The sequence below is a fragment of the Chiloscyllium plagiosum genome, unplaced genomic scaffold (genome assembly GCF_037043375.1).
Source record: "Chiloscyllium plagiosum isolate Xiang-an unplaced genomic scaffold, Cpla_swu_hap1 HiC_scaffold_26, whole genome shotgun sequence".
Taxonomy (NCBI): Eukaryota; Metazoa; Chordata; class Chondrichthyes; order Orectolobiformes; family Hemiscylliidae; genus Chiloscyllium; species Chiloscyllium plagiosum.
The window spans coordinates 3,311,725-3,322,921 of record NW_028270164.1 but is presented as its reverse complement, the minus strand read 5'-3'; the positions used below and the strand labels follow the sequence as shown (position 1 = coordinate 3,322,921).

The 11,197-nt window shown below is 43.7% G+C and overlaps 1 protein-coding gene across 1 annotated transcript; it reads left to right on the top strand.

Moving 5' to 3' along the window:
• Nucleotides 1–340: 340 nt before the first annotated feature.
• Nucleotides 341–5,203, top strand: amigo1 (adhesion molecule with Ig like domain 1). The gene has a single exon (XM_043716328.2). The coding sequence runs from the start codon at nucleotides 1,512–1,514 to the stop codon at nucleotides 3,030–3,032; it is 1,521 nt and encodes a 506-aa protein (XP_043572263.2). The 5' UTR covers nucleotides 341–1,511; the 3' UTR covers nucleotides 3,033–5,203.
• The last annotated feature ends 5,994 nt before the right edge of the window (nucleotides 5,204–11,197 follow it).

The window sequence follows — 11,197 nt, the reverse complement described above, 5'->3', positions numbered from 1 at the left end:
CCTTCAAAAAATTCTTAAATCGTCCAATCTAGTCATTAAGTCAACTGTTATTTCTTGGTACTTATTGTGATGAAATGGATTTCAGCAGGATGACAGCACCGTAAAACTACTTAATTGTATAAAACAGCGTGGGACGTCCTGGGACTGTGAAAGGCGCTACAGAAAAGCAGGAATTGCCTTTGCGTTGTATCTTCCAGCTCTGATTAAAGCAGTGACAAATAGAGTATGACATTGGCAACAGGAGACACAATAACATCATTGCACCCCGTGGTGTTGCCGGGCTGTGTCAGGGAGATTGTAACACTGGAGGGAAGGACAATGACTGAAGCGACGTGGTTTACACGTAACGGCAACAGACATGCAGTGGAATATTTATATTTCCTGAAGGCCAGTGTACCCGTCAACAAAATCTGTCTGTAATCTCAAACCCCATGGACCGGGTGGCTGGTTACATCCGCATTTTAAAAGTTGTTGCATTTCCTCCAGCTCCCATTCTAAGGTTGGACTCATCTTTGTGGGAGTGTCATTTTCTCTGAATTCGAGGGGGAATTCTGCAAAATGATTGAACATTAAAATAATTGTGGGGAGGAGGTGATAAAAGGGACAGCCTTCAAAATGATTGGAGAATTTTTTTTGTCTCGGTGTCATTGCAGAGATTGTGAATGTACGGGACTGCGGTGAATACACCATCAAAACTGTCCCCCAAAGGGTTAACCTCTAGGCACTGCTCATTGGATGGTTGGCTTCAATCCTATGGCCAATGGGCTGGCGGAGTTGGCAAAGAGTTGCGGATGGATGCCCTTCTCCTCCAATAAGGACAGAGCAAAGAGCAGAGAAATAAACACTGGGCTTTTGGAAAGAACGAGTGCGCAGGGAGCCGAATGGCCGGAGGCTGGAGGACGGAGCGGGAGAGATAGACGGGGATCTGCAATCTCAATCTGGGATCTTCCTGCCCCAGGACCTGCTGCACGGGATTTCCTGGCTCCTTGATCCTTCCGTCTCTCCATCCTACCTTTCCCCCCCCCCCCCGCCCTCCCAAAGTCTGCCCGTTGCTGCCGCCTCCTCTCTCGGATCTAATGGGTTTGCTGGTTGGACGTGCCTGTGCAGTGGGGAAGGTAGCAGCGCCGCTCTGTTCCTGAATGTTGATCCGCATTGAGCGAGGTTCGAAAGGCAGGCGGGGAACCGGTCGCCGGGATCACCGGGAGTCACAACATTTGATCTTCTCACCAGAAAGTAAAACTTTTCCTGTCTTGCCCAGTATGTGAGCGGTGCAAATTGGTAAATACTAGGCATGGTTCAAAACCCAGCAGTGAGTTTTGTTGGTAAATGCAGGGGGCTGGCACAGTGCCAGCTTCCACTTGCTCTCTGCACTCTGTTCAATTATTGATGGCTTCAAATGCAACAACCCCCTGGTGCCAGAAATGCCTGCTTTCCGCGGAGCTGCCTCCCTTGCGTGGTATGATTCCTGGTCTACCCTGTTAAACTCAGTGACCACTTCCTAAAGCCTGACAATGTGGGTAAGCTGCCTGTTGGAGTCTCACCTGAGCAGAGGATACCATTGCGGAGTCTCCCACCTCACTGTTTTACTTCTCATCACTGTGTGTGCCAACTGCCCCCTGAGTGTGTTGTCTCTGAACTGCCACTCCGCCTGCATCTGTGCAAGCAATATCGTTAGCTGTTCCAAAAAGGAGCTGGTTAATATCCCCAAGTCTCTGCCAGAATATACAGCAGTCCTGGACCTCAGCTACAACAGCCTGACTCACTTGCGAGCTAAGTGGACCACAGTTCGTCTGTTCAGACTCCACACTCTGCTTCTCAGCCACAATGGCCTGTTCTTCACGTCTGAAGAAGCCTTCACTGAGGTGCCACATTTGAAATACCTTGATCTGTCCTCCAACAAGCTGAAAGCTTTGGAAGAGTTACACTTCCAAGGGCTAGAAGATTTGGAGGTGCTGCTGTTGTACAACAACCAAATCTCCCAGATTGACAGGACGGCGTTCGAAGGCTTGGACAGCCTGAAGAAGCTGTACCTCAGCCAAAATCTGATCGCACGCTTCCCGCTGGAGCTAGTGAAGGAAAATACCAGGCTGACAGCACTGGAGCTTCTAGATGTGTCCAGTAACAAGATAAAGGCTCTGCCTGTTCAGGAGCTCAACAGTCTACCTGCGTACCTCAAAAACGGCCTGTACATACACAACAACCCTCTGAGCTGCCATTGTAACCTTTATCTCATGGTCACCCAATGGCATGCTCGGCAGTTCAATTCTGCCGTGGACTTCAGGAATGAGTTCAAGTGTGTCCTTCCCTTTAACCACAAGGTGTCCATCAAGCTCTTTGAGCTGCAAGAAGACTACATGAACTGCAGTACTGTCATTGATTCCGAGGTGGAGGCCTTCCTTGAAGGGACGTTGACTTTTCACTGTGACACCAGACTGAGGAACATGAACAAAGTATGGGTGACCCCAGACAATGAGACGATCCAGCCTGGCCACAACAACCGAAGTTTGAAGGTATTTCCCAATGGCAGCCTGTGGCTTGGTAATCTGAGGCTGGAAGATTCCGGAATTTATACTTGCCTGGCCACCAGCAGCCAGTTCAATGAGACAATCCACGTCCAACTGAAAGTTCACAATTCCACAGTGAGCCCTGCACACGAATCACTGAACACAGCCTACACCACACTGGTTGGCTGCGTTGCCAGCGTGATCTTGGTTCTCATTTACTTGTACCTCACACCATGTCACTGTCGGTGCAGGAGCAAAGCCGAGAAGCAGAGGAGTCAGCAAGAGGAGAGCATTCACTCATCCATGCTGAGTGCCGCGTCCACCCATGATGTTTCTGGGGACAAAGCCGCTATGGATCGACGAGTGGCCTTCATAGAACCCTCCAAGGATATGCAAGGGCAGAATGGGAAACTCAAACCCAATGCTGTGGAGGAATTTGAGGACAAGAGACTCTTGACAGTGCCCAGAAAGAAATCTGACTGCGGTTCTGTTGGCTCCGTCTCCTCAGACTCTCCCATTGTCGTTTAACAAACTTTCACCATGTTTGTATTATGCACAGGCTCCAGGCAGGATGCAGGGTGAGGGCTGCCAATGCGTAGTATCCGAGCGTGGGAATAATCTGCAGCTGACTCTCTCAATTGGGCCAAAGCTATTTGCAGAGACGTAGATCAGGGACAAGGTGGGTCAGCAAACTACATGGGTCAGAGTGAGATCTTAATTGTCTGCAATATTACGTAATATGTATTTATTTTCCTAAATTACTTCATACTCCCAGCTGACTAAATATGTAGGCTTTGCAGTTTCCCAAATGCAACTATGACCAATCTACTTGCTGCATCTATGACTGGGCCTGAATCAATTGACTGCGATCAATGGCATTGCCCAATCAGAGAATGCTTCAATGTGACACCTGTACATTCGAGAAAGGCTGCTTGCAAAATCCAAATCCAATGAAAGGCTGTACCAGTGTGGGATTGGGAGGGGCGGAGACAAGTCTCCAAATTTCTGCTGGTGAGTTGGGGGAACCACGTTTTACCAGCAAAGATTTCCAATAAACAACCAGGTCTCTGAAGAGTCTATGGCTTGTGAATTCGTTCAAAATCAAGCTGCTGTTCTTGCCTCTGGTGATTCTAAAAGTCCAAGTGTTTGGGAAGAGTCAGCCTGTGTTTCCACTCCCTGTGTTGTATGGCCAGTGACCACTGCATGAGCAGCTGCTGTAAAATTCTGGAGGACAGGCCCAAAGCATCACATTGTGTGTGGTCACTGATCTCTATTGGTTCACTCTGCCTGAACAAGTCTTTTTCCCACCGACGCAGTGAGATGAAATGAATGAGGAACAAAAGGGATTTCATAGGGACACAACTCAAAAACAATATCCAGGACTTACTGGGAAAGGAAGGGAGCAATTCATGTATATCTGGTAATGTTCAGCTGCACCTGTCTATTGTATTGCTTGTGTTGTCTCATTTCATGTATGTGCAATTCATTTCAGATTGTGGTTCGTAATGCTGGATTCAGCATGCCCAGGGTTAAAATGCAGGTTATAATCGGGCTCCCTGCTCCCTGTCTGCAGAGCTGAATTGGGTTCTGTTGTGACCAGTTCACTGTACTCACTCATAGTATAAAGACTAAGGGAAGCTACTGGAGGGCAATATTAGCTGGTCTTGAAACTACAGCCCAGCAAGAGTTAACAGCCTTGGGTTAGGAGTAGACAAGAGCGAACAGTGGAAATGGATTTTAAAAACTCATCGGAGCCAGATACTGAGTGAGACAGACATCTTTTAAAGAAAAATAACTTGCATTTAGATAGCACCTCTCTCAGCCTTAGGATGGCCAAAAATGTTTCATAGTTAATGAAGTTTTTTTTTATGTGGGCTTGTTGTTATAATGTAGGAAACACAATTCTCTGATCTTTCCAATGTTTAGCATCAAATATCCCTTGTCCCTGCATTGTTGTGTGTTGACTTGTATAACACTGTTACTATAGCTGTCCAGTGTAAGCACTGCAGTACATGAATCATTGAAGACTCGCTGCAGCAGGCAGGGAAGCTGAATGTTGTGTGTCTCTCGCAACTTAACCCAATGTACTGATCAGCTCAGGCAGAATCCTCCTGAATGAGAATTGCATTAACTAAAATTTCCAATGAATATGTTAAATCTAGATTATAGTGAACCTTATAAAATAAAAATGTATGTAAGTAAAACCTAATTAGTCACAACTTCAAATGGACGCTGCATGTAGGTTTATACCTGGCTATACTGCATGTAGCTGCTGGTAGATGCAAGTATTTACTTTAAAAGATATAGTGATTTATGTCTTCATGGTGTCTGTAATTATAGATAGTCTATGTCAGAGCAACAACAGGTCTGAGGAATTTAGGCAACCACACATGGAGAATGTTGCTTATGTCTCATCATCTGTAGCTAGTTTTCTGTGATCCTTTTCTATTTCCTTGGCTATTTTTCATCATGGCTCTGGTTTGAGGAAGGGAATGCAATGATCATTAGAGAAACAGGTGATGGCAGGAAAGTATCCATTGACGCCTGGGACTTTTGTCTGGTGATCGGAGATGTGGAGTGGGGTGGTGATGAGAAGGGCAGTTATTGTGTGGAAGGTCCCTGACACTTGGCATGTGTGGCAGAACCATCTTTATCCAGATTTACCAGAATAATCCTTGTACACAAATGGTTAAACTCCGAGGTCTGTTCGCTGGAACTCAGAAGATTATGGGGTCATTGGACCAAAGATTTCCAAGCTGTTGTGGAGAACTGTTTCGATCGATAGACGGGAACTATATCACAGACTGGGCAGGCTAGACTGGAGGGCACCATTTAAAACATCATACCAGGGCTTTTTGGAGTGAAAGCAGGAAGCATTTATACTCAAAGGTAACAGAAATCTGGAAATTTGAAAGACAATCAATGCTGAAATGATTGTTCATTTTAAATCTGAGTTCAGTAGATTTTTATATCGCCAAAGATAGTAAGAGATATGGACAAAGGAAGGTAGGCACATTTAATTTGTAGATCAGTCAAGATATTATTGAATGGAATAACAGGTTTGAGGGCAGAATGGTCTACCTCTATCTCTACAATCCCACTCAAATTAACCTACATGACATAGAATCTTCTAGGAGAAAGTGAGGACTGCAGATGCTGGAGATCAGAGCTGAAAATGTGTTGCTGGAAAAGCGCAGCAGGTCAGGCAGCATCCAAGGAGCAGGAGAATCAACGTTTCGGGCATGAGCCCTTCTTCCTGAAGAAGGGCTCATGCCCGAAACGTCGATTCTTCTGCTCCTTGGATGCTGCCTGACCTGCTGCTCTTTTCCAGCAACACATTTTCAGCGACATGACATAGAGGCAAACTGTACAGCTAAGCTCCTTTTAATAGGTGTTGCTTAGTCCATTTAAGGGACATTTCAGTCAAAGTGCATTAGTAGTCGAGTGTGGCAGTTACTGAGGGGGATTAATATGGTGCAGTGAGCAGAGAGTTAGAGTACTGGAGTACTGAGGAGATGTTAGAGATCTGATGTTTATACTCTGTAAATGAAAAATATGATTTTGCAAATTGAATACGTAGAATGTGCAGGAAGTCACATAATAACTGAGAAATGGAAGGAATGATATCTTTGCATTATGGGCAACATGATAGTTATCAAGCTCCTTCAAACAGTGTCTAGATATTCTGTACTATTAATGTTGGATGCAGAATAAACATTATCCCAAGACACTGGGGAGAATTCCCCTCTCTCCTATTTGAAATAGTATCATGGATTCTGTGCACCTACCTAGAGAATAAACTTCAGATTAATGTTGCATCTGAAAGCTGGCACATCTGGCATTGCAGCACTCCCACTATCACACTGGAAGTGCCACACTGGATTATTGGCTGCAGCTGAGCCACTGTAAGCATCTGGAGAGGGTCCAAGTCTTCTTCAGCCTCTCATTATCTGTAGCATATCACCAGCCTCTGGTAAAACCAACGTAGGACCACCCAAGAACTTTAAACTTTAAACCTGACCCATACCAGGAGCCAGTTTTCCCGGTCCTTGCACAAGGTTCATGTGTGAGCTTACTGTACAGAGTTATGCATCTTCCTGAGCCAGTGCATGATGTAGGATTGGGATCTGGGATCCTTCAGCCCCTGAGTCATTCTACGTTGAGTCAGCAATCGAACCCATCACCGTGGCTGCTTGTAAACTCAAAGATGTTTAAAGAAATCAATGTGAAAAATTGTTCTGTCCTTAGTGTTGTTGAATGTGTCAGGCCTAAAACCATTGTTTATCTTGCTGGTTTTTGTCTAATGTCTTGTAAGCAGGCTAAAGGAGACTGCAACTGTGATCCACGTTCCACCTAATGTTGTGGTGTTAGTGAGAATTATCTCGTTGGGTGACTATAAACTCACCTTTGCTGTGTGCGCTGAATCCATACCATAATTCTCCCTCCAACCCTCAGCATGTCTTCCCATATCAAGCTACACCAGATATTATTTTCTCTCCCTTTTTCCAGCCAAGCTAACAGTTCGGCAGGTACCAGATGCCCCCTGGTGGCAATGGTCTATTTGGCTAAAGAGGGTATCACAGAAAAGCCCATTGCTTTCCATTGCTGAACACTCAACAGGAAAGTCAAGGTTTAATGAGCAGGAGATTTTGCTCAACACTGTTTCTCCTTCCGGTTGAGAGACATGGAATCTGATTACAGATTTTCCCTCGTGAACCAGCGACACTGTTTTCAAGGGTCTTTATTTTTGAAATGGCAATATTTTTAACATGTAAGTCAACCTGTTGTTACTTTGCGAATTCCTGGCTGCTCCAGGGCTGATGAACAATTTCACCTGCAGATCTGTGCGTAGAGCTGAATTAAAGGCACATGAAATGGAAAGAAAGTGTTTCATTTGAGTTCTCTTGGGCTGAGCCTCCCCCACCCACCACCCACAAAGAGAAACATGTACACAATCTCAAATCCACACACCCACTCATGTGTACACACTCTCAGACCCACACACTTGCAGATCCACATACACACAAACATATTCACACTGTCAGATCCATACACAAACAAACATGCACATACTCTCCGATACTCTCTTTCTCTCGCACAGATTCAAAAACTGAACACTGAACACTGAAACTCAAAAAGCCACACATACATGAAGAAACACATGTATACACAGTTGGAACCATATGCACAGACTTACACCAAATCACACTCAGAGACACAGATACACACTGAAAACAAAAACCAGAAAAACTGGCACATGATGCACATAGAACCATAGCCACAGATACATACAGAGAAACACAGACTTAGACAAAACCAGATAGATGCACAAATAAAGACATGCAAATGTACAAATACACAGACACACACATAAATCTGATGTAGACACATACATACACAGACACTCACAGTCCATCACATGAGTTAGTTTGAAGCTGATTTGCTCTCAGAGTTAATTCATCACAACATTTTATTCTTCAGTAGTTCCTGGTTGAAGCTACTCAGGTCTAGCAGCTGTAGTTGTCACCAGATGTCAGCTGTAGTGAACAGACACCACAGAGGCTGAGAGAATGAGCAACAGGCCATTCAGCTCACCTGCTCTGTACGGGTTTGTACATGGAGAGAATGAAATAGAAGGTTATGCTGATAGAGTGAGATAAAAGATGGGAAGGGAAGACTTATGCGGAGCAGAAACAGCGGCACCCATCAGATTAAATGGCCTGATTTTGTCCTAGAAACTCTTATTACAAAATTCTCTCAATCAGCACATCATCCTATTCATGTGTTTATCCAGTTTCATATTCACTTTAACCACTCGTTGTGGTAATGAGTCCCACTTTCTCATTAATAGAAAAACAGAAAGTATTGGAGAAACTCGGCAAGTTTGGCAGTGTGAGTGGAGGGAGAACCAGTGTCCCACATTCTCCTTATTCTCTCATCAAATGTTTTTTTCCCCTGAATTCCCTCTTGGATTGGTGCATGTGTACTTTACAAATACCATACATTCCAGACTTGGGGTTTCCAAGTTTCATTATCGTTCCTGCTTCCATTCTGTTCACTGTCAGAGCAGTGATCAAAACCTAACACACTGGATGCCCATCAGCAACCCACTAATTACAAGCGATCAACACATTGTTCGAAAGTCTGTTCTCCCCCACTCCAAACCCCAGATTTTGTCCGTTACAAACCGAATCACAGTCGCAACTGAAAAATGCAATTGCAAGGGAAAAAACTGAGTTGCTCTCACACTGTGCTGTGGGGCGTGAATCAGTTTTGAGGTTGAAGTATTATATTGTATTTGTCTATTGCTTTTTGCTTTTACATGTTGTTTGACAGCCTAGTCTAAAATTAAATCTGGTAGCTGGAACTAGTCATGATTGTTCGAGACATAGAATTTCATTTTGTAATTTTCTTTTTATGAAACTCTTTCCTCAGGGGTTTGGCCTTTTGATTTTAAACAAAAAAAAGGTGACAACTGGCTGCCACAGACAGTGGTGTCAGAATATTCCGATGACACAGAACAGCAGTAACAACCTGAATTTCTGTAGCGATTTTCACCACTGCAGGACATTCCAAAGTACTTTGTGAAGTATAGTCACTGTTGTAATCTTGGAAATGTGGCAGCCAATTTGGACACAGGCAGCTCCATAGACAATAATGTGACAATAAAAACAGACATTTGCTGGAGAAACTCAGCAAATCTGTGAAGAGAGAAAGTAGAGTTCATGTTTTGAGTCTGATATGACCCTTCAGAACTGGAATGGCTGGAAAATAGTTTATATAGTATTGACAGAGGGAGAGGGGGTGGGAGTGGAAAAGACAATGAGGGACTCATAGCAAAAGACAAATGGAGTGCTAATGGTGGTAAAGAAGACATAGAGGTGTGATAATGAGATATAATGTGATAATAACTGGATAGTGCCTTTTTAATGATATTAACAGATGGATAAAGTTTGGATACTGAGAATAACTCCATGCACTCCTTTGAAATAGAGCCATGGAACCTGCTACATTAGTTTGAGAGGGAGAAGAGGGTGTCAGTTAATGTTTCATCCAAATGATGGCATTTCTGACAATGTAACACACCCTCAGTACTGGAGTGTATCAACCTCTGGAGTGAGACTAATCTTTTGACTCATATGAACGAGTGTCACCCACTCAGTCTCAGTGGACAGCACGTTCAGATCCAAGGGTGCCTTTGTTTAAGGATGATTTGGAGATGCCAGTGTTGGATTGGGGTGTACAAAGTTCAAAATCATACAACACCACTAGCACTAGCATTCAGAGCTCAGCTCCTTCATCAGCTGGTTGTGGAGTAGGACCATAAGACACAGAATTTATAGCAAAACATTACAGTGACATGCAACTTCCAAATAAACCCGTTGGACTATAACCTGGTGTTGTGTGATTTTTAATTTTGTTTAAGGAGATATAGCAATATTGTATAATTGCCAGCAGACATTCAGAGGTTCATCTTGAATAAAAAATTCTGTCACTAGTAGTGAAAACGGAATGGTTCCACATGAGCTCTCCCAATTCCTATGCTTCTGTCGTTACTACACTACAAGGTGATAACTATATAAACAGGGACGTCTGCTGCACCGGAAATCAAATTATAGCAACACAGTGGAAACAACTCAGTGAGAATTCAAGGGCTCAGTAACATACTGTATCTCAAAGAGACAGTCCTTCGCATTACTCCTGTCCTAGTTTGGGGTTGACAGGTAATGTTCCTATACTCATGCATGTAATAGATATTTAGTATTTAACCAGCTCTCCAAGACAGAATATGGTTGTGAGATCTTAACTAGAAAATGAGATAACAGATATTGGGGGGGGGATGACTGGAATAGAATCCAAAAAGTCTGGCCTCCAGTGCCTTCTGTTACTGACCCTAATATAAAACCTTCAACAACTTTTCCAACAGGATTGCCCACTCTGTTGGCAGATATTCCTGGAGGATTTATCATCCAGCTCCAATGTCCTACCTAATCCCTCCCCTTGTTTGAGACTGGTCACAGATATCCTAGTAAAGTACCAATTAGAGAGCAAGGCACTCCTTCTTACTGGATTGGACGATCCATGAAAACCAGACTAACAATCTGCATAACACTCATATTTAAAAAATGTAAAGTCACCATAGTCTTACTAGACCATCAGGTTGCTTTCCCATTACAGAGAGAAAGAGAGATGATTGGTGATGGTTTAACCTGACAGTCATCATGCCTCAGGTGAGGGAGAGAGATTGAGAAAGAGAGCCCATCCTGGTAACCTCTGCCGGTATGGGGATTGAACCCACACTGTTAGCCTCACTCTGTGTTATAAGCCAACAGAGCTAACCAACAAACCCCTCCCCTCTTTGACCTTCCTGTTTACAGACAATGAACAAATAAGTTGAATGAAAAACAGTAAAATGACATTTAGTTTAATCCCACTCTAGATATTTCTCCTGGAAGTTCCAGAAGTTTAAATCTTTAAGTCTTAAAGGGTTTAGGAATTCTAATCCTCGTACAGAGTGGTTTTGGACAACTGTCTTTCACTTTAGAAAATCTGGATAATACCAGAATAATGATCCAGAAAGTCTGAAGTGCCTGAATGATAACATCAGTGGATATTTCAGCAAGACTAAATGGCACTGTCATGGTTAAATATACACTTGTTGAAGAACATCTGAAAAAGAGATACATATATAT